Here is a 24,178-nt window from a genome sequence, read left to right as displayed (position 1 = left end):
CCATTTTACCCATCCCTGCTCTAGCAGAATCCACAGGGTTAGGTTTCCATTCCCTATGAATAGAATCCAAAAAAGCCAGCATACTGATCATTTAAAGATTTGCCTAAGTCTAATGACAATTGGGCAAATAAAATTAAAGTTCACCAGTTTCTGTGGCCAGTGGAGGTGATGTGGTTAGTATCATGTCTGGCTGCCTTTAACTCCTTATCCTGAATGACAAAGTACCCAACTGCAGCTGGATCAGGTAGAAATGGTCTTTGGTATGAGTCCAGAGCAGAACTTGGACTCACACCTGTGGACCCATAACAAGAGTGGACCCTTAACCACTCTGCCATCCACTCCTGAGCATCTAATTAACCAATAAAAAATGTTAAGGAAATTATGTGTGTCAAGAAGAGTTAGGGACTAATTCTCTGGCTCTGATTCACAGCCATGAAGTCTCCCCTGGAGTTAGGCAACTAAGATTACCCTTCCTTACAAAACAGTGTGGGTGCAACTGCCATCTGTCCCTTATTCACTAGCTTTATGTTCATTGCACTCACCCAGTATGTGGGAGACCCAGCTTCAGCTCCCTGCTCTGCCTGTGGGAATCTGAATACACATGACTGCTTCCCAGGAAAATGACCTAATTACTAGGTTACAAGATGTTTCAGGGTGGCTCTTGATTTTTCCTGTTGAAACTATTCCACTTTACATACCAACTAAAAGTTCATTGGGTCAGGTGATAGTGGGAGCATCTACATATGTGCTGGACTGTACAGTTGTTACTGTGCAGTCATTTAGTTACTGCACAGTCCTGGTGCCTCACTGGTTGTTTCTGGCGCTACTGCACAGCAGCATCAGCATCATTGCTTGTTGCTACAGCAATGTAGCATCTTGTGTAAGCGCACTGTATGTGTATTTCATAGATTTCATAGACATTAGGGCTGGAAGGGACCTCGGAAGATCATCGAGTCCAGCCCCCTGCCCAAAGGGCAGGAAGTCAGCTGGATTCATAGGATCCCAGCAAGATGAGCATCCAGTTTGCTCTTGAAGGTGTTCAATGTAGGTGCTTGAACCACCTCCGGTGGCAGGCTGTTCCAGACCTTGGGGGCTCAGACAGTAAAGAAATTCTTCCTTATGTCCAGCCTGAAACGGTCTTGTAGTAGTTTATGACCATTCGACCTAGTCGTCATCCCTTGGGGTGCTCTGGTGACAAACGTTCCCCCAGATACTGGTGGTCACCCCTGATAAACTTATAGGTAGCCATCAGATCACCCCTGAGCCTGCGCTTTTCCAGGCTAAAGAGCCACAGGGCGCTCAGCCTGTCATCGTAGGGTCTGCTTCCCTGACCTCTGATCATGCGTGTGGCTCTTCTCTGGACTCTCTCAAGCTTCTCCACATCCTTTTTGAATTGTGGAGCCCAAAACTGGATGCAGTTCTCCAGCTGCAGCCTCACTAAGGCCTAGTACAAGGGGAGAATGACGTCCCGGGATTTGCTTGAGAAGCATCTATGGATGCAAGCCAGCGTTTTGGTCGCTTTACTAGCTGCAGCATCGCACTGCAGGCTCATGTTCATCTTGTGGTCAATGATGACCCCCAAGTCTCTTTCTTGCATAGTGCTAGCCAACACAGCACTGCCGAGCCTATAAGGATGCTGCGGGTTTTTCTTCCCAAGGTGGAGAACTTTGCATTTATCAGCGTTGAACACCATCAGATTCTCGTCCGCCCACTTGCTGAGCCTGTCCAGGTCAGCCTGGATCACCTGTCTGTCTTCTGGTGTGGATGCTTTTCCCCAAAGTTTGGTGTCATCAGCGAACTTGGCCAGTCCATTAATGATGTGGACACTGGAGTCAGAAGCGAAGATGTTGAACAGTATGGGTCCAAGGACAGAGCCCTGGGGGACCCCGCTGGTCACAGGACACCACGATGAGTGACTTCCATCAATTACTACCCTCTGGGTCCGACCCCGGAGCCAGTTTTCCAGCCAGTAGATCGTGGAGGAGCCAAGGCGACAATTGGCCAGTTTCTCTAAGAGGTGATCATGGGAAACCAGGTCAAAGGCTTTTTTGAAGTCAAGATATATGACATCAATCTCTTCTCCCTTGTCCAGGTGATAGGTCACCTGGTCGTAGAAGGAAATGAGATTGGTTAAGCAAGACCTACCCGCAACAAACCCATGCTGGCTGTCCCTTAAGATGTTGGTGTCGGCCAGTCCATTAAGGATGGCCTCTTTAATAAACTTTTCTAAGATTTTCCCCGGGATAGAAGTCAGGCTAACGGGCCTATAGTTAGCCGGATCCACTTTCCTCCCTTTCTTGAAGATAGGCACCACGTTGGCCTTCTTCCAGTCTTCGGGCACTACACCAGAGCACCAAGAGCTTTCAAAGATCCGTGCTAGAGGCTGGGCTATGATGCTTGCCAGCTCCTTGAGTACCCTGGGGTGAAGGTTGTCAGGGTCGGCTGACTTGAAGGTATCCAGCTTCTCAAGATGTTCCTTCACGAAGTCAGCATCAGTGGAGGGCAGGGGATCACCCTCACCCGGACTTCCCTGTCCCGTAGCGGGCATGGGCGTCCCATGGGACTGATGAAAGACTGACGCAAAGTACCTATTTAATAGGTTGGCTTTTTCCTGGGCGTCAGTTGTCAGTTGCCCCATCTGGTTCAGCAGGGGTCCAACGTTGCCCCTGCTTTTCCTCCGGCTCCCCACATATCTGAAAAAGGACTTTTTATTGTCCTTGATGCTCAAAGCTAGTTGGAGTTCAGTTGCAGCCTTGGCTTTCCTGGTCTGCTCCCTACAGGACTGGACCAGTGCAGAATAATCCTCCTTGGAGGTGACTCCCATCCTCCATCCTTTGTAGGCCTTTCTTTTTAGCCTCAGGAGGTCTGCTAGGTCCCTGGAGAGCCAGGGGGGCTGCTGTGCCCTCTTGCTGCCTTTCCTCCGAGATGGAATAGCCTTAGTTTGTGCATTGAGGATCGCTTCCTTGAGGAGCAACCACTCTTCTTGAACTCCCTTTTCTCCATGGTTATGGTCCCTTAGGGCCTCACTGACAAGCCTCCTGAGCTTGTCGAAGTCGGCTTTCCTGAAGTCAAGGACTTCAGGAAAGCCAGCGTGTTGCTGACTGACTTGCCAGCTTTTTGGCGGATGGTGAAGGTGATCAGCTTGTGGTCGCTGTCAGCCAGCTTCCCATCGACCACTAGGTCGCTGACTAGGTCATCCCCAGTAGCCAGTACCAGATCAAGCAGCGCTTTGCCTCTCGTTGGCCCATAGACTTCTTGAGTCAGGTAGAGGTCATCCACGCACGAGAGGAAGCTCTGCGACCGCTCAGATTTTGCTGAGTGATCCTCCCACGAGATGTCCGGGTAATTGAAGTCACCCATGACAACCATGGTCCTGGAGCATGCGGCCTCAGCCAGTTCCTGGGCAAACTCCTGGTCAAGCTCAGGACTTTGGGTGGGAGGTCTGTAGTAGACTCCCACCATTGTGTCCCCTGTGCCGTGTTCCCCACGGATTTTAACCCAGAGGATCTCCAGCCGTCCACCCTGGTCACCCTGGCTTGCAGGGACGTGTAGCTTTCCTTAACATAGAGAGCTACACCCCCGCCCCTTTTCTCTACACGATCCCTCCTGTACAGGGTATAGCCATCTATACCCGTGGTCCATTCATGGGTGGAGTCCCACCAGGTCTCCGTTATCCCTATGACATCATAATTATTTGCACTGAGCAGGAGGATGAGTTCCTCCTGCTTATTCCTCAAGCTCCTGGCATTTGTGTACAGGCAAGCAAGTGCCCCCTGGGGGGCTCCTTCCTTGCCCACAGATTTTGCCAGGGCTGGGGCAGGGGTGGGCTCCCTTAAGTACCTTGACCCGCTGGCTTTGCAAGGATTGCTCAGCGGGCCAGCAGTGGCGGTAGTGTCCCCATCCCCCAGCGGGCTTAGTTTAAAGCCTGGTGGAGCAGGTCAGCCAGTCTGGCTGAGAAGAGCCTCCTCCCTAGGGGAGAGAGGTGGAGGCCATCTCTTCCCAGCAGCTCGCTGCCTCTCTCGCCAAAGAGCGGGCTGTGGTCATGAAAGCCAAAGCCTTCCCGACGACACCAGCGCTGCAGTCTTTGGTTGACCACGTGAATCCTCCTCTCCCTCCTCGGCCCATAGTCTGAGACTGGGAGGTGTATGTGTGTGTTGACATTTTCATATGTGACTATATCCTAGTACAGTGATTCTCAATTAGGGTGCTGCAACCTATACGTGATCCACATCCGAACATGATTCACAAGATAAACCTAAGATTTCAAATAAAACATTCTGACCTGTTAGGGTGTTTATGAGTTCACTGCAACAGAAATATTCCTCTATTGTTTTTCATACTAAAAAATGAGTGAAAGCTAAAAGAGCTGGCTAAGAATCCAGAAAAGGTTGAGAACCACCGTCCCAGTAGTTAGTTCTGTAACATGCAGGTTAGGAGCTATATAGAGACTGTAAGGGGCCTAATACAGAACTCAGTCCAAAGGATGGCTTTAAGACTGCTGCATCATTTCATACGTAAATCAGACAGCCCTGGAGATCTACCCCTGCCTGATCATTGGTACCTTGAATCTCACCAGTACTTCATGCTATATCCCTAGGTTTTCCCCACTGTCCCCAGTATGCTTTCCTACATGAGGGTTCACGAGGAATTTCGCTGGAGGTAACCTGTGGCTATCTTAGTCTGGTCCTGAAGTGGGGAACTCCCTCTCAGCTTAATCTGGGGCTTTTAAGAGCCTCCTGTGACCCTTTACCTGGCATAAAGGGACAAGAGCTGGGGAGAACATCTTGCCCTAACTACCTAGGTGATGGTAAAACTAAACTGTTATCAACTTCCTATAAGTGTCCAAATAAGTTACAAGTACCAAATGTAAATGTAAAATATCCCTCAGTTCCTAGGGTGTTCTTGCAGCCTAAGCAATTTAAGCTAAGAAAGCAGCTGAATAAAAAAGAGGAGCAAACAGCTTTCACTGCAACAGTAAACTGCATATTCAGTCTTAGATTAATTTAAATTAGGCACTCTGTAAGATTCTTCTCTTGCCATCTTTCTTCATGTGGAACTGTCCTTTAGTCAAACTTTTCTTTTTTAATTAAAAAAAAAAAAAACAGCTTGCATTTTTTCATTTTATGTGAACTGCAGCTACATAAAGAACCCATATTTTTTAGTAATTTGTGCGCAGTTGTATCAGATACAGCCCAGTGGCTTAGTAATGCCTGGCTGTATAGAGAACTGGAGTTATAAGAACCAGTTGTTCAGTTTCTAGGGACTCATTGTTAACCATTTTTTCTTTTACAGAGTCTCATACTTCTAACACAGTTTGTTCTGTAACTGTTAGTGGGGAAAAGATGCCTAACATGTCTGCTGAAACGCAACTTCAGGTAAGTTTATTTTCCCCCCAGGTATTCTAATGTATTAAGACTTTTTTATCTGGAGAAAAGTATACATTTAGAGCTAACTGGGAAAAATAAATGTGATTGTGGTAATACAAATAACATAAATTTTTCTTGACATTTCAGGTGCTGCACTCAGCTCTTTTCACATTTGATTTAATAGAAAGTGTTCTTGCCCGAGTTGAAGAACTCATTGAAGTGAAAATTAAAGCTGTGACAGATGAAAATATTGGGGTCAAATGAAGAATTTCTCCCTCTAAATTCTAATGATCCTTTCACTTTTGCAATACATGAAGACATTGGTCATTGTATTTTACTTGAAAAGAATGTTACCAGCTTTAAAGAAGACTGTTGAGAGTAATTTATATTGACTGCTATAAGAACTGCAGCTACTGCCCTTTATATGATTTTTTTTTAGTTTTCTGTAATATGGAGCTAGAGCATCTACTTTTTTTTAAATCAAGTTATACTCTGGCACTAGCTACAGTTTTGCTAACATTTAGAGACTGAACCTGCTTGGCAGGTGATGTTTGGATTTTGTTAACCTTTGAAAATGAGAAGATTCTTTGTTTGTTTTTTGGGGTGGGGAGGGGAGGGTTGTTTGTTCTTTTTGTGCATAGAAGTGTTGTTGTATTTGCATTACTTAGAACCTGTTAGGGAATATTGATTGACTAATGTGTGTATTACAAAGGTATTTGTAAAGTGTTTTCAGATCCACAGGTAAAAAGTACTATATAAATGCTATATATTATTATCCCTGTTACTAATATGGGCAACCAGCCTTCTAGAATACTGAAAACTTTGCTATAAATCAGGACTACCTACACTAGTGATCAAAATAGGAATGAAGACAAGTGGAAAACAATCTTAGAGCAAATAAGATAAATTTAGAACTTTTCAATCAGTGGTAATAGACATTTACAGCACAGTAAATACAATTTTAGTAAATAAAAACAAGAATAGATTTCCCTGCATAATTAACTTGTATAACATGGTCTTAATAATACACACATGTTAGAACCTGTGAGAGTTCTCCCAAAGATGTTTAAGGGCTTGAAAATAATAGATGAGTGCAGTCAAACTAAAGGTTTTCTATTTTTTAGTACAATTGCACTGAATAGAAAACCCCAAAATCAACCGCCAGAGTTTAAAATAAGAAAAATGTCCTTTTTCTTCAAGACAGTAAACTTGGTAAAAATACTCTGTTTTGCATTGAATAAAAAAACTACAGGCACGGACACGAGCGCGTTGGAGCAGACTCTATTAGTTGAGTCTGCTGGAACATGGTAATTACTGTGCTCCAACAGCCTCCCGCATCTCGTTCCTCAGCCTGTACTTCAAAATGGCAGTGGGGGTACTTGAACTAAAGCTCGTTGAACAAACTTTAGTTTAAGCACCCTCACTACCACTTTAAAGCATAGGGACACTGATCTACGAGACACAGCAGAGTTTTAATTAGAGCAGCTCCTAGAGCTGCTCTAATTAAAGCACAGGCCTTCCCACCCCCAGGGCACATGTAAAAATGCCCTACATATTTTCAACTCAGAAGCATTGTATGCTTTTTAACATTTAAATTGACACTTATTTTTCTGCTCTGATGTTGTATTTTTAATAGAAAAGGGAGCGTTTGTATTTTGTTCAGAAATATAACTGCATAAATTCTGAATAGAAATAATGATGCTAAATTAGTTGCAGTCCAACTGGATTTGATGAAGCATTTTCCAAACTGAACTCTGTTCTATAATCTGAGCTTTTGCCGTCATCATTCTGTAGCAAATATTGTCTCTGTGTGGTTTAGAGGTGGTCTTAAAGGAAAAAGTAAATGCCTTAATTAGAATAAAACAGCAAGGGGAGAGTAAAGAAATACTTCAAAATGTAAAAATACTTATATTGGGACTGGGACTACATTTTCAGAATGTTTGGCAGTAGAGTAAGTAGATAAGTCTGTTGAGGTGCCAGGTTTATTCTAACATAGGCATAAGACTGCTCTTGTTGCTGCCTGACTGTGCCTCCTAATTTGGATTAAGGAAGGGTGGCATAAGAGTGTTTATGCGGGTACTTCTCCATCTGGGAGTACTCTTAAATTAAAGTTGTCTTCAGGTAGCCAATTAAGTTGGCCTTCTAAATGCTTACCACTGATCAAGCTACGGGGCAAGAATCTGGCTTTAAGATTTAGAATCACAGTTCAATAATCATACTATTTACTTGAATGCAAGATGAGGTTCCCCCCAGTTAGCATGAGAAAAATGCTCCTCGTTTTATAATCGCATACAAGGAAATCTCATTAAATAAACTATCTATCATTAAATTGCTGTCAAAAGCAGCATGTGCTCAGCAATGGGAACCAACTATGACACGGACTGAATGTAGCCAACACTGAGCATGACTACAAAACACATGGCCCACATTGGGCAAACATGCTGATGGGAACCCACCAGGAGAATAGGTTAGTATAGCCCGTCTTGAATATGACATACAATAGTGCCCATTAAGCAAAGTCCTCCTCACTGCTAACTCTTTCAAGTCATGGTGAGCTATGACATTTTGTACAGTTCACCCAGAATTTCTGTGTTGCCTCCTCTCTCAGCGTAGCACACATGATTAGTGTGGCCCCACCCTCCAAGAGGTGAAGCTGGACCAGGTTGCCCTACATCTCTGCACATAAATTTTTGAACCATCTCAGGACTTGTGACAAGAACATTTGGTTCCAGTCATAAGTGGGAGCTAATTAGCACATGAATCATTTGTGGGGAGTATCTGGAGAATGCAGATATACTAAGTAGTGTTGAGCTATGGCCTCTGGTGAGGCCCAGCCCAATTAACGATATGGTAAATCATGAGCCTTTGGCTTTGGACTAATATGCATAGTTGGTAATATGAAACTGGGATGTTAATGTAGATCAAATGCAGGTTTTAAGTTAAAATTTAAAAGATCAGCGTGGGCCTGATTTTATTTAAGACTTCTTAATTAACATTGAATTGTTGAAAATGGGAACTGATTGTACTAGTGGTTCAAACTTCAGCATGCGAGGCCAGATCCAATGCACAGGGTTGGGGTAGGATGTAGCCAGATCTAGTATGTGAGGTTGGGCTGTGCATGGTGTTGAGCTGATGCATGTGGTCAAATCTGGCACATGGTTAAATATGGCGCGTGGGCTCAGGCCAGCACAGCTGATGGTGCCCATGGATTGATGCTGTGGACCGGCCCGGTGCCACTTGCCTGGCCTGCAGGACCAGAAGGTTGAGCATCACTGGATTGTACAATAGGAGCTAGAAAGGTATAGTGGTCAGCATTCAAATAGCATACATCAGTCATTGTTGTAAATAAGATACTACAGATAGTTTTATGGATTCTAAAACAGGAAATAACTGCAAAAAATTGTAATTTGGAAAATACTGATTATTTTACATGGAGCCTTTTATAAAAAGGATAACATGCAAATTAGTATCTGATTCTAACACTAAATCATGTACTCTGCTACTACTATTAATTTTTAGTGTATTATTGGAGTACTGTTCATATGACTGTTGTTGGCATTGATTCATTATTTCCATAGAGAAAAATGATTGGTAGGGATTTATATAACTCTTGTATGTGTGTTCATCCTTTCAGAGAAAATTCATGTTTACATAAACATGCAGGATATGTGGCAAGCAGTTGCACAGATAAAAAGGACATAAACAGCACTATTGCACTTGTTAGGCTTTAGAATTAATATTAAAAGAATTAAAATTGAAATTCACAAGTTGCTGCGTTTGTTCAAATGAAAAATTTTTACTTCAAAAGGCATTCAATATTTAAATCTCATTTGGATTGTATACTTTTTTTCCCCCTAGTAAATAAATAGAACCACTCCTGACTTATGGTATACGAGGGCAAAATTAGGTTCCAGTGTTTTCATTCATCTTTATCCATGCTTAATAGATTCATAGATGCTAGTGTCAGAAGGGACCTCAACAGATCATCGAGTCCAACCCCTTGCCCTGGGCAGGAAAGAGTGCTGGGGTCAGATGACCCCAGCCAGATGCCTATCCAGCCTTCTCTTAAAGACCCCCAAGGTAGGGGAGAGCACCACTGCCCTTGGAAGCCCATTCCAAGATTTGGCTGCCCTCACCGTGAAGAAGTTTTTCCTGATGTCTGGCTTAATTCTGCTCTCTGTCAGTTTGTGACCATTGCTCCTTGTTATCCCAAGAGGCGCCCTGGTGAACAGAGCATCTCTGGTTCCTTGCTGCACCCCGCTAATGAATTTGAATTCGGAGGGCCACAAGATCACCTCTCAGCCTTCTCTTGCGGAGGCTGAAGAGGTCCATGTCCCTTAGTCTGTCCTCATAGGGCTTGACCTGTAAACCCTTAACTATATGAGTGGCTCTCCTCTGGACCCTCTCAAGGTTATCCACATCCTTCTTAAAGTGTGGCACCCAGAATTGGACGCAGTACTCCAACTGTGGCCTGACCAGTGCCGCATAGAGGGGAAGATTCACCTTGGTTCTATTTGTCATTAATCTGCTGATGCACGATAAAGTGCGGTTAGCTTTGCTGATGATTTCGCCACACTGACGACTCATGTTCATCTTGGAGACCACCATGACTCCAAGATCCCTTTCTGCTTCTGTGCTGCTGAGAGGGTCATTCCCCAGCCAGTAGGTGTGCTGGATATTTTTATGCCCTAGGTACAGCACACTGCATTTGTCCTTGTTGTACTGCATCCTATTGTGTTCTGCCCACTTATCCAACCTGTCCAGGTCTGCCTGCAATCGTTCCCTACCATCCAGAGTGTTCACTTCCCCTCACAATTTAGTATCATCCACAAACTTGGACAGAGTACACTATACACCCACAAAAGGCCTTTTAAAGCTACCATTAACAATGGTTTAAACCAGGGGCTGGCAACCTTTGTCTTGCCAAATCATTTAATCTGGCCTGCAAAGCTGGTATATTGGCAAGATTCAGTGGGGGGAGCAGTAGCCCAGCTAGAAGTGCAGCAGCAGTGATTTGGTGGGCTGGGAGGAGCACCAAGCCACAAGCAGCAGCCTGCCTTCAGATCCATTAATTTGGCCTGCCACTCCTGAACTGGGTTGCCAATGCCTGATTTAAATAGTTAATATTTACACAACTAAAACATCCAGCTTCAACTAATATTCCTAGTATGATAGATATTGTAGGAACTTTGATCACTGTGACAGTAAGGCACAAACACAGTTACAGACAAAAATTAGCTTTGCAGGTTCCTGCTTTTTTGGTAAATGTGTTTTAAAAACCTTTTTATGAGATAATGTTTGTATGTCGGTAGACTTACCTTAGCTATAGTTAGCATGAGCCGAACAGTTTCAGAAGCATTATGGACTGGAATTATCCGTAAATTACTGCCCAGGAATCTACACGAGAAAAAATTAGGATTATTTTTAAGATGTCTATTTACTGTACATTACAGCATAGGGCTAAAAAATGTCATATTGTAATGGTGGTGAGTAGGTGGTAGAAGAATGCAGAGAATTGTTTTCAAGACAAATGAAAGGGTGACGCTAGTTATACGCCCTTTTCCCTGTACATATCCCCTCTTAGTATAGTATTTTTCTGGGTTTGTCTCAGAGAGAAACTCCATTCCATCTCTGAAGAGCTTAGCAAGAGCTCCAAGTACCCTTTCCTTCTCTTAGGGCAAATCTTCCTCAACAAGCACAAACCCAGAGAGGACTGAAATTAAGAATTCTTCTGCTCTGCCAGTTGCAGAAGAATTGCAGTTTACTGGTAATGTTCAAAAAGCCAGTGGACAGTTAGATTTGTGGAGGCTGGTAACAGAGCACAGTAAGGTGTCAGACAACACTAAGCAAAAAGAATACTTCAGAATCTGAACTGTAGTATTGCTGCAGACAACCATTCAGACTTAACATTACATGTCAGTGCCACACAATTAAAATAACAGAATAATCCCAACAGCCTGTCAAGATTATAGAGTGAAATTCTTAAAATACAATGCCTAATGTCTGAAACTATATTGCTCCCGTAGCTATTGTATTGAAAGTCCAGTTTGGTCGTCTTATATGTTGAAAGTGATCTAGCAGTTATATTAGTAGGCCTGTGTGAAATGCCTGTTTCGTTTCGGTTTCAGATTCAGCTGTTTTGGAGGACAGTGATTCATTTTGGTGTTGCAGATTACTGTTATGTTTCTATTTGGCTGAATCTGTTTCGGAGTTTCAACACTGTTTTGAAGATTCAGATCGGTTGGGGAGAGGCAGGCACATCCAGGCAGCTGCAGGTTCTCCCGTGGCTCCTCCGGCTGTGCCTGCCTCTGCCCTGGCAGGGGGAGCCACGGGAGAAGCCTTCATGGCTGTCCTGCCCAGCCCCAGCCTTCCAGCACTTTAACAAAACAAAACAAAACCAAAAAAAGCCCCACACTTACCGGCTGCAGCAGCAGCGGTCAGGGCCTCTGAGGGCTTGTGGTAGAGCCCCCCCCACACAGCGTGAGGCAGTGGGGGGCAGGGGGGATTGCACGCCCACTTGGCACCTGGGTGGCAATTGTCACATCGTGCAGGTGCAGCACGGTTTGGTAGGGTGCTGTGCAGTGTCTGGGAGCTGGGGCAGTTCCAGCAGTCAGCTGGAGCCTAGCATCGCTCAGCCCCAGCGGCCCCAGCTCCCAGACAATGCACAGTGCCTTGCTGAGCCACACTGTGCCATGGGGTGCCCCGCGCTGTGTGGGGGAGTTCTTTCATGAACCAATCGCTGCTGCTGCAGCCAGTGAGTACAGGGCTTTTTCTCTTTTTTTTCTTTTTTTAAGTGCCAGGAGGCTGGGGCTGGGCAGGGCAGCCATGGGGGCTTCTCCTGTGGGCCAAAACATCTGAAACGAAACGGCTGCCAAAATTTTGCACAGTCCTACTAGACAGCTATGAAACCTAATCCCATTCTTAGGAGTTGTTACTGTAAACAGTACATAGGAGGGACACTGCTTCTGTACATCATATCTTCCAGAAATAAACAGAACTTGATTCACCAACTCCTGGTCCATCACCTTTCAGAAGCAGCACATACAATGACGCTTCTAAGAAGACTATTCAAGTCAAAATTAGTTACTCAAACAGGTATCAGTGAAATGTGGGCAAGCAGGCTGAGAAGCTTAAAAATTCTAGAAACTTTGCAAAGAGTTCCACTTTCCTTGATTAGGGTGGGACAACCGGAACAGCTTCCCCAGGCGCTGACTAAAGGAACACACAAAAAACAATGCTGCTGCAGCGTGCAGATGCACAATCATGCTGAGCGTGGTGGCAGCTGGAAGTTGCTACTACCCCTGTGTCACAGCTGGTCTGGGCATCCAGACAGTGTTACTCCTCTGGTTTACTTAGTAGAACTGAAGTACCATAGCAGCCAAAAGTGATTAGTTGTGGTAACTTGGATGAGAAATGCCTTGAAGTAATCACTGTTTTAATCCAAATTAGCACCCAGTTGTTCAGATGTGTACTCCTTTGTTTCTCTCCTTTTTATGGTTACTACCTGCTCTTTCTTCCATCAGTCTGCCTGATAAACTGGTTTTATTCACATTCAGACTGCTGATCTTTGCTAAAATTATCTGAAGCTGGAAGTTCTTTTCCTTTGGTGCAGGAAGAGAAAACTTTTACAAAATGTCCTTTTCCTGCTTCAGTTTGCCTGGCTGCCTCTGCTAGATTTGGCTCTAGTCAGATTAGAATTCAGATTCAGGCTTTCTGGATCACCCTTTAGAGGTATCCTAAGTCTTCCTATTCCTATATGAAGATCCTAGGTACTTGCACCTGATGAAACTGAATTATTTTCTGGGGGGTCAACCTCCAAATGAGGACTTTCTATGCTGGAAGCTGTAAATTAGGGCTGTCCAAACAGTAGCCTGAAGACTGCACCTACAAGAGTTTAAGTTGTGGCTCCTGAGCTCCTGTCCTACCACCACTCCCTCTATTGCTCCATCTGAAACAGGAACTGGAGATTCCAAATTTTCCCACACCCCTTTCCTCTAGGTCAGGGCAGGAGGGCATCACCCAGCACAGGAAACTCAGGGTGAGGCCAGGGCCATGCAGTGAAGAGGCTGGAGTGGGGCACCGGTGCAAGCACATGCTGCAGCAGAAGGGGGGGGGGCACATGGTGCCATCATGGTACATCCGTGCAGCCCACAGCCCAGGATCCTATGACAGACACTGCTGTGCTAATGACCCACACTGTCCTACAGGGTGTGCAGCCCCCTGATTGGACAGCCTTGCTGTGTAAGGCAGGGGTGGGCAAAATGTGGCTCAGAGGCTGGATGTGGCCCGCCAGACCATTCTGTCCGGCCTGCAGGGCCCCCTCAAAATTAAGAAAATTAATATTTATCTGCCCCTGGCTGCTTGCCATGCGGGCCTTGATGGCTTGCCAAAACTCAGTAAGCAGCCCTCTGCTCTAAATAATAGCCCGCCTCTGCTGTAAGGGAAGAATGGCAGGAGCCCCAGCCACTGTAAGATACAGTATACTGAATTAGGTGGACTTGTAGTATGATTCAGTATAAGACATTCTTCATATTACTATGGCAAAGCATTAAGTGCTGAAGCCTAAGAGTAGGTGCCTGTGTAACCAAACTGGATCCATCCCTAAGTGACTATTTCTATCAAATACAGTAAATAATGGTTTATAACAACAATATTTTATATATTTGATATCATAAATATCCCTCATTTAACAGAATTACTTGAATTGGCAAATGTGAAATTTTCACAAAGCTGAATGTTAGTGAGTTACACCCACCCAAAATCATTTGTAAATTGCTAATTCTCAATCTATTTTTTGATCATCGCCACCAGCTGAATACTACATACTTGCTATGTACTTGATAACCTTTTAAGACTTCCCATGCAAATTCATGGAATACTCACAAATACTTAATAAAAGCCATACATTTCACCCCATACATTTTGCCACTCAGCAGTAATTGACAGTGTGCCTGTGACTTAGAGGTGCAAGTTTCTGGAAGATAAAGATCAAAAACACCATTAAAGTAGTCATTCATTTGACATAAAGAGGAAAACAAACTGAAGTTGGTCTACTGTACCCATCAGAAATTGGCTCTAACTGGGAGAACTGTGTAGAATGGTATTTGATATTCCTAGCAGCTATAAACTCAAATTTAATGGACTCTTCAGGCTTCACTGAAAATTGTGTTAAACACATTTTTAAATGTTTTTTTTCTTTTTTAGTATAAAAGAAAGCTATAGTTCAATTATTGGAGTATATATGTTTGCTTTACATAACTGGATTGGAAGAGCTGGTGAAAAATATTTGTTAAGCTTTATTCAGAAAAAAAATATTCTGGTACAAAGTCAGTTTTATAATTAATATTAAAAAAAAGATGCTGGCAGAACTATTTTAGTATAAAAGAAGAGTTTTCCATCTATATGATATGCCTAGGGAAAAGAAATATTACCTAGCACTGAATGAATGAAGAGGATGTTGTTTGTTGTTTTCAGGAGTGTTCCATGTTGTCAAGTTGACTATTGTGCATCAAATTCATTCAGATACTGTTCTTTTGCACATTCTTTGTTAATAAGACAAGTCAATGTTGCAGATTTTATCCTTTGGCTAATTTTCCACTGGATGAGTAAAATCAAAATCCCTTGCAAATAGGATCCCTGGGCCAATATAATTATACCTTATTTTATTTTAGCAATAAAAAATAGTGGTCTAGTTGAATTCATACCTGTTCTGAATTCTAAACATTATATCCCATTCTTTTGGTCCATGAAGGGCAGCTGACAAAAGCAAAAAACTATTCCTATGAATGTTTATGAACTTCTCAATTCTGTCTAAAAATAGATCTTCTGTCATCAACAACTCTTGAGTGTCTGCCAATAAAAATGCAACACCTAGAGAAGACATGAATTACGGCTTAAATTACTGGCTTCTTATTTAATGGTTTAAATAAATAAAGTTGAATTTTCTTGCTAAATAATCAGTAAACAGAGCTCAACTCCAGCATATATTCGATGGCACAAGAATACAAGGTGTACAAGACTATAAGTCAGTTCTCATGCAGTAATGCAATTCCCATTGCGTTAATGTGCAAGCCATTTCAGAAAGAAATGATATCACAAATTGACAAGCCTGCAATGGCATATTCACTGCTTTAAACTAGATTTGATCACTGAATATCTACCACTTGACCAAACCACAATTTAATATTCTTTTCCAATTTAATACATGACTGTGAAAGCTGGCAATTCACTTAAAGGGACACAGAGATGACCAAATGTCTTTGAAAGTAAATGCCTCAGAAAAACACTAGGCATTATGCAATTAATTTCTAGAAAAATGACAAGATTAATCAGGGAGTTGAGCAATTCTGTTGCTAAGACCACCCAGAAAGGAAGAGAGAATTATATCTGAAACACATGAAGAATGAAGCCAGAGCTTCTGCTGTGGTAATTATGCTATTGTGCAGCAAAAGGAAGACACAAAAACAGGCTCACTGAAAAAATCTTTCTGTCAAATAAAAACTCAGGGAAAATGTGTGGGACTTTAATACAGGACTTGAGGCATTGGCCCAAGGTAATCAGGGAAGGCTGAAGCTTCCATATGCCCAATGTGACATCTCATGGCAAAGGCAAAGGAATGATGCAGACTAAGGATAAGCAGAACTATATATTCTCAATGCCACTTTAAATTGTTTATAGAGCAGTTGTGTTCTGAATAACAACTCTAGAAATAGCCACACAGGGTTTCCATGTTTCTGTCTTGATGATCTGTCAAATCTACTTGTTTAATCAAAATTTTAAAAGTTTCTTCCTAACTGCCAGCTCAACAACTCAGTTTAGAAGATGAAAGTCAAGCTGGTTTTCTTTTTCTTATGCACTGTCACTAGAAGTAAAGGTTTTTAGACTGAATTACACTTTAGTGACAGCTGTGCAGTCCTATTTTGCCTCAATTAGGTTGCTCAGGTGTAACCAGAATTTACTTCATAGTTCAGTTGATGTACAGAAAGAACAACACAATTCAGTCACAGTAAAGTATATGAGACCAGTGAAAATGAATAGCAACAAAGTAATTTTTATCTCTGAATTCATTAAGTCTGTCCAGGCACGCACACTGAAGTTCTGTTTTGCAAGATAATATTTTTATATACTCCTTTTTTAGTGTACTTGCAGGCTCGTGTCTGTTTTGTCCAGGCCCTCCACTTTTCTCTCTCAGGGCTCCTCTTGACAGAGAAGAGCCTTTGCAACCTTAGCACATTCACTTCATCCACTCCAAACTGGATGGAGTTTCTACAATGTAGCTTTTATGGAAATTTCTTAGGTCTGAAAGATGGTTCTACATCCCATTAGAATTTGAAAAGTTCCTTAAGAAATAAGTGCTGCAACTCAGAATTACTGTACCAGAAAGAGAGAAAATGAGGGATCCATTTTCCACTGAATCTGAGTATCGCACTCTATGATGCTGACTGTGAAGAGATGCTGCAATTTCATGATTCTAAATAAAAACAATAACACGCAACAATATCAACCAGAAGAAATTACGATTAAAACAGATCTGAATTATATCAGGCCTTTGGGATCTTTGTTTAGGAAATCTTGTTACTATGGTAGCAATAAAAACTTGGAACATGTTACTTTTGCATAGTTGAAAAGCATATCTAATATTTGCATAATTGAGTAGCTACGATAATGGAATAGGCATGAAATACCTGGATTACAAACTTTTGTATTATTTCCTCCATTATTACTAATCTGCAATACGTTCATTTTGCCATAGAAAACACTCACATAATACATAAGGAAGCTCCTCAAACAAAGCTGCTCACAGTAAAATTTTTGTTCTTAAAGAATGATATACTGAAGGAGGATTTGTAGACAGCAGAAATGTATACCAGTATACTTGTTTGACTGAAGTTATCTAGGCTGAATTTTAATTCATTATAATGGATGTCAACATGTCACTTGGACAGCTGAGAAAGACTGGTTTGGATAAGCTTTCTATGAGAGCTTCATTGTAGAATGCATTCTGCACAGGGAAACAAGAACAGTGCTGCTTGCAACACAGAGATGTAACTAGCAAGTTTTACATCCTGGGCAAAAGCCTACAGGAGGCAGGCGGTGCTGAACATCAATGAAAAAGGGGTGTGGGGGAAGTGTCACTGTTACCTGCCCTGGGGACTCAAAAACCCTGGCAACTGCACCAGCACCTGGGAACTCCCATTCTGATACCCACTCTAAGTAGGCACCCACAGTGGGTTCCCTGTTTGCCCACCCCAAGTTACACTTCTGATATAACATGACTGTTGGAAGTTTAAAATTAATTAACTTCTGTACATTTTGCAACCTGAAGTAAGGGCAATGTTACAAGGTGGCATGGTCTGTTTAAAAAGTTAGTCTGTCAAAAAACTTGGAACCTCTTCCTAGCTTTGCTACTTTAATGTCAGGAAAGTCTCTGTTGGTATGTTTCCCCTCTGGTTAAGTAGAGATAATAATCTTTATTTGCCTTTGCAAAATGCTTTGATGAAAGGCAATATGAGTGCAAAGTATTATAATAAAAATAAATAAATTCACCAACAACAGGCAGCTAAATTGACAGTAAGAATAAAAAGAATCAAAAGAAAATCAGAGATAACATGTTTTGCATCACTTGTCATTATGACTTCATTTTATGCTGGAACTGCAAAAGTTAAGAAGAGTAAATCATACAGGTATAATATAAGAAATACAGACTGTGGGTCAATGAAAGATAGGCCACTGGGTTGTCAGGTAGCTAAATGCCAGGAGGAGGCAACTGGACATTTTCATGGAAGTAATATTCTCATTTGTGGCACATCCACAAGATCAGCTTCCAAGATATTACTTCAGTCTTGGGAAAAACTGTCTGCTGTCCTGGCTCTTTGGTGATAGTGCAGATGTCCTATGTAAGTACCATCACAGGTAAGAAATAAGGGTGGTTAAAGGAGGAAAAAGCAAAGCCTATAACAAATAAAATAATGTGATCCAAATCACTATCTTCAGGACAGGAGAAGCTCCTTAGAGCTTCACTCCATCTATTCCCAGCTGAGGGTTCCTAGAGAAGCTGTACCAGCCCATGGGTTTTAGAACAGTTGTCTCTATGTTGCCAGGGCTGACACCAAATTAGCCTAAGCATCAGGGAACTAAAAACAACCTCTTGGCAGACCCTCTCATTTTGCTGGGTAGAGAGAAGATATGGACCTGTGACAAGCAGAGTAAATGTATACTTTGATCTCCTTGAGAGCCACACAAAATTTGCAGTAAATTTTTAATCTCTCCAAGGAGCAATGCTGTATAAAAGAAGAGGAAGTCTTCAGGGAGGAGTCCAAAAAGGAAAGGACATCTTTGCTGAAATAATTAAGAGTGATCAGTTAAAAATATCCACAAAGCAACATCCATGGAGCAAAAAATGGCAAGCTAGGTAAGTATTCCTGAAGTAGTGCATCTCACAACATCAAGTGGCAGGATACTGAGCAGATACTAGGTATGAGGAGAAACAATACAGTAAGGAAAGTATGCAAAGAAACAAAGTAGGTTTGCAGTGATTAAAGCAGGTTTACCAGATTAATGACAACACCGTGTTTTCCTGTATGCAGTATATACTTTTGCATTGCATAAAAACTTTCATGTTATAAAATATGAGCGACATTTGACACTTGATTCAGTGTTTGTTAGGGAGTCAGATGCTGCAGCTGACTAATAACTGGCACAGTACCTGGAGAGCTGTACTCATAATAACTGTTGTGAACCATCTTGCTTTTTCCTGCCCACCACTTTCTGCCATTTTCACAGGGGTTGAATGTTCTGCAACAGAGCCACAGCTGCTGAGTCCTTCTGAAAGACTTAAAAAAACTAGCAAGAAAGTCAAAATATCAGGCACAAACTATTTACATGTGATCAGGGCATACAAAGTGCTACAGGATCCAACTGAAATCAGGGCCTAGACCCAAATCCTCAAAAAAGTTGGATTAGGGTGACCATATTTCCCCAAGTCTCAAAATGGGACTCACTGCTCCCCTCCCCCACTCATAGATTCATAGATGTTAGGGTCGGAAGGGACCTCAATAGATCATTGAGTCCAACCCCCTGCATAGGCAGGAAAGAGTGCTGGGTTCAGATGACCCCAGCTAGATGCATATCCAACCTCCTCTTGAAGACCCCCAGGGTAGGGGAGAGCACCACCTCCCTTGGGAGCCCGTTCCAGACCTTGAATTGCGGTGCCCAGAATTGCATGCAGTACTCCAACTGCGGTCTGACCAGCGCCCGATAGAGGGGAAGTATCACCTCCCTGGACCTATTCGTCATGCATCTGCTGATGCACGATAAAGTGCCATTAGCTTTTCTGATGGCTTCGTCACACTGCCAACTCATGTTCATCTTGGAGTCCACTAGGACTCCAAGATCCCTTTCCACCTCTGTGCCACCCAGCAGGTCATTCCCTAGGCAGTAGGTGTGCTGGACATTTTTCCTCCCTAGGTGCAGCACTTTGCATTTCTCCTTGTTGAACTGCATCCTGTTGTTTTCTGCCCACTTGTCCAACCTGTCCAGGTCTGCTTGCAGCTGTTCCCTGCCCTCCACCATGCTTAGCTGTCTGCCAGCGATGGTCTTAGCTGAGCACCAAAAAGCAGGGGTGGGCTGGTGGGCAGAGTGCTGGAGAGTCAAGGGAGCAGGAGGGGAGTATGGGGTGCTACGATATCCTGGAGGACTGGCAATCCCCATCACGTCCCCTGTCTAGACAGCACCACCAAAAAATGAACAGGACAAAAGCAGTCATTTGACCAAACTGACAAGACACTTGGGACAGGTGCTTACAATGGTACTGTCCCTGAGAAAACCCAAATTGGGTTCTTAATTCCAGTTGATTTCAATAGGAATTAAACACCTCTGAGGATCTGAGGCTAAGTGAACTTGTTTGACCTGGGATATCAGGGAACAAGAGACCGTCAGGAAACATGTTCAAGAGAAAGATTGAAGATTTCGGGGTAAATTTACAAAAGTGCCTACATGACTTGGGAGCTATTTTGAAAGGTCACTTTTGCCATTATGTGTCTTTTTTATGCTGGTGCTTTTGAAGGTATTACCTCAGCTCTGATACAGCCCACTGAGCTCTAGCCTTGACCCACAACCCTTAGCCGTATCGCTTTCAAAGATCATTCTAGATACAACAATATGTCAAGGGAGGCTCTAAGCAGCTGAGGGGTGGGAGGGGGGGGATGGGGGAGGGGGGGGGAGTTTAAGGTCCTAGACAGCCTCCTCAGGCTCTGCTGACTGGTTCTCTGTGGGACCTTGGCCCAATCACTCAGCTCCCCACCAGTAAAAAAAAGGGTTGAAAAATGCTGCCTCTCACAGAAGGCTGGATTTGTTACATCTCGTCATGCTATGAGGTCCTAAATGAGTCTTGGTGTTAAGTTACCTTTGAGGAAGTTTTCTTTTCTGCTTTCCTCAGTTCTGGAGGCCGTGCACAGGCCTGCTAAGGACACAGGCCAGGCGCTGACTCGTAGGCACCAGCGCATGTGGCTTCCCGCTCTTCTCCTCTCAGAAGTCACTTTGGAGGTGGGACTTGGGGGCGTCGGCAGCCCTGTCCTGCGACTCGGGCAGCACTACCCCGTGTCGCAGTCTCACCCTCCGAGCAATAGCTGCCCACAGATATGCCAAGGAGAAGCGGAGGAAGGGGACCACTGAAAAACTGGGGACTTCTAGCTTATTCAGTCACTAACTGAACACTTTCTGCCCCTTTGAAAGCCTTAGAAGTACCAAAATCCTTGTGGTGACCAGTGGCTTTAGGGGAAATTGTTTACACACTGACCAGGCAGTGCTTATGAGGGCTCCTGCCACTTTGGTATAAGAGCAGCTGCCACTTGGGCCAGGTCTTGGGCAAACTTGAGGCTTCTGATGTAAGCAACCTGCCTCATTCAAACCCAGCTTCTCTCGGCAGTATAGGAAGCTAAAAACAATTAATAAATATTGCAGCTCTTTTACAGCCAAGAAATAATTTCTGTTGCTGTTATGTGAATTGGGAAGATGGTGGAGCTCAAGAACACAGCTGCCTTCTCCGCACCCGCACCTGCTCCCGACTGTAGCCACACGTCTTCTCTTTTACATTGCTTTGAGACTTGTGGGGATAGGGGCTCTCACTGAGATGCTGCTGAAAATCCCGTGGCTTTAGATGTTTTCCTAAGAAGTCCTTTAGAAATCTAAGTCTTGGTTCAGAAAGCTTATACAGGTATGATTCTGGGAGCTATTTGGGAGATTTAAAGAATTGCTGCTAAGTATAGACACCTGGGGAACTTCAAATATAAGAAAGTACTGAAACAAAGGAAAAATATGCAATTCAAGTTAATTTTCTTGTGCTCAGGAAAAACAAAGAGAAAAAAAAATAACACTGTAACATTATAGTGATGTTGTAGCCCTGATGGTTCAAGAATTATGTGAGGCAAGCAGTTTTTAACTTAAAGTGTTAAAAAATACCACTCCAAGAAAAATACCACCCCTTGCCTTTCACATAAAAAAAAATACAGACACCTACCTATCCAGTTGCTGCTGTCATAGAGTGTACCAAATGTTCTCCATGGCCATTTATGTAGGCAAGATTTATATAGACAATAAAAAGATTTTAAAGCAAGAGGCAGAACCTTTTCTGAAGTGGGTGGTGGCACAGTACATTTTTTGGTATGAATTATAGAATGAGAATCAGTGATTTGTAGAAGCAAGTAAGCTTTAGCATGAAGGGCCATCATGACACCCTACTTGATAAAAGCAGATTTTTCTCCCCCCTCCCTGCTTTTTTTTTTTTTTTTTTTTTTTTTTGCAGGAGAAGAAGTAGAATCACCTTGGATTGTCTGTTTCTATCAAATCAGAAGCACCAGAACATAATTGTCAGTGCTGAAGGTGGTTAGAATTTGTAGTCTGTACAAGCAAGTCCAGTCCATATTTTTGTATTACATAATTTTAAAGTCTTTAAAATATTTTATATCCCATGCAGATTAATATATATTAATTGGTGACAGATAGGGGGGACAAGGCTGAACTCCTCAACGAGTTCTTTGCCTCAGTGTTCCTAAGTGAGGGGCATGACAAGTCTCTCACTGGGGTTGTAGAGAGGCAGCAGCAAGGCGCCAGACTTCCATGCGTAGATCCTGAGGTGGTGCAGAGTCACTTGGAAGAATTGGATGCCTTTAAGTCGGCAGGCCCAGATGGGCTCCATCCGAGGGTGCTGAAGGCACTGGCCGACGTCATTGCAGAGCCACTGGCGGGAATATTCGAATGCTCGTGGCGCACGGGCCAAGTCCCGGAGGACTGGAAAAGGGCTAACGTGGTCCCCATTTTCAAAAAGGGGAGGAAGGAGGACCCGGGCAACTATAGGCCGGTCAGTCTCACCTCCATCCTTGGTAAAGTATTTGAAAAAATTATCAAGGCTCACATTTGTGAGAGCCCGGCAGGACAAATTATGCTGAGGGGAAACCAGCATGGGTTTGTGGCGGGCAGATCGTGCCTGACCAACCTAGTCTCTTTCTATGACCAGGTTACGAAACGCCTGGACACAGGAGGAGGGGTGGATGTCATATACTTAGACTTCAGGAAGGCCTTCCATACGGTATCCCACCCCATACTGGTGAACAAGTTAAGAGGCTGTGATGTGGATGACTGCACAGTCCGGTGGGTGGCGAATTGGCTAGAGGGTTGCACCCAAAGAGTCGTGGTAGATGGGTCGGTCTCGACCTGGAAGGGTGTGGGCAGTGGGGTCCCGCAGGGTTCGGTCCTTGGACCGATACTCTTTAATGTCTTCATCAGCGACTTGGACGTGGGAGTGAAATGTACTCTGTCCAAGTTTGCAGATGACACAAAGCTATGGGGAGAAGTGGACACGCCGGAGGGCAGGGAACAGCTGCAGGCAGAACTGGATAGGTTGGACAAGTGGGCAGAAAACAACAGGATGCAGTTCAACAAGGAGAAATGCAAAGTGCTGCACCTAGGGAGGAAAAATGTCCAGCACACCTACAGCCTAGGGAATGACCTGCTGGGTGGCACAGAGGTGGAAAGGGATCTTGGAGTCCTAGTGGACTCCAAGATGAACATGAGCTGGCAGTGTGACGAAGCCATCAGAAAAGCCAATGGCACTTTATCGTGCATCAGCAGATGCATGACAAGTAGGTCCAGGGAGGTGATACTTCCCCTCTATAGGGCGTTGGTCAGACCGCAGTTGGAGTACTGCGTGCAATTCTGGGCACCACACTTCAAGAAGGATGCGGATAACCTGGAGAGGGTACAGCGAAGGGCAACTCGTATGGTCAAGGTCCTGCAGACCAAGCCCTACGAGGAGAGACTAGAGAAACTGGACCTTTTCAGCCTCCGCAAGAGAAGGTTGAGAGGCGACCTTGTAGCTGCCTATAAGTTCATCACGGGGGCACAGAAGGGAATTGGTGAGGATTTATTCACCAAGGCGCCCCCGGGGGTTACAAGAAACAATGGCCACAAGCTAGTAGAGAGCAGATTTAGACTGGACATAAGGAAGAACTTCTTCACTTCGAGTGGCCAAGGTCTGGAACGGGCTCCCAAGGGAGGTGGTGCTCTCCCCTACCCTGGGGTCTTCAAGAGGAGGTTAGACGAGTATCTAGCTGGGGTCATCTAGACCCAGCACTCTTTCCTGCTTATGCAGGGGGTCGGACTTGATGATCTATTGAGGTCCCTTCCGACCCTAACATCTATGAATCTATATACATCAAAATAAGGGAGGAGAACAAATGCAATTCTCTCTCTGTGTACTGCAGCTACATTCCGATGTTTTCTTTACAAGGTGGGTAGGATGCCACCAAGAAAATGCT

At 43.7% G+C, this 24,178-nt stretch overlaps 2 protein-coding genes across 6 annotated transcripts in view; one reads left to right on the top strand and one right to left on the bottom strand.

The window, feature by feature from the left end:
* GLMN (glomulin, FKBP associated protein) overlaps positions 1–12,917 on the top strand; it is a 44,493-nt gene extending 31,576 nt beyond the window's left edge. For all 5 annotated transcript variants that reach the window (XM_019479089.2, XM_019479091.2, XM_014599738.3 and 2 more), the window contains 2 exons: positions 5,293–5,375; positions 5,514–12,917. In XM_019479089.2, coding sequence (XP_019334634.1) covers positions 5,293–5,375; positions 5,514–5,630 — 200 coding nt within the window. In that variant the 3' untranslated portion in view covers positions 5,631–12,917. The remainder of the gene's footprint in view (positions 1–5,292; positions 5,376–5,513) is intronic.
* On the bottom strand, positions 7,073–19,586 carry C5H1orf146 (chromosome 5 C1orf146 homolog). Its single transcript, XM_006278891.4, has 5 exons — positions 19,072–19,586; positions 16,743–16,836; positions 15,071–15,236; positions 10,685–10,763; positions 7,073–7,192 (listed from the first exon to the last, which is right to left on the bottom strand). The coding sequence occupies exons 1-5, from the start codon at positions 19,138–19,140 to the stop codon at positions 7,073–7,075; spliced, it is 528 nt and encodes a 175-aa protein (XP_006278953.1). The 5' UTR covers positions 19,141–19,586.
* Between the last annotated feature and the right edge of the window lie 4,592 nt (positions 19,587–24,178).

This window comes from Alligator mississippiensis, chromosome 5 (genome assembly GCF_030867095.1).
Source record: "Alligator mississippiensis isolate rAllMis1 chromosome 5, rAllMis1, whole genome shotgun sequence".
Taxonomy (NCBI): domain Eukaryota; kingdom Metazoa; phylum Chordata; order Crocodylia; family Alligatoridae; genus Alligator; species Alligator mississippiensis.
Note: the sequence above shows the minus strand (reverse complement) of the source record. Positions and strands in the feature narration are given on the sequence as shown.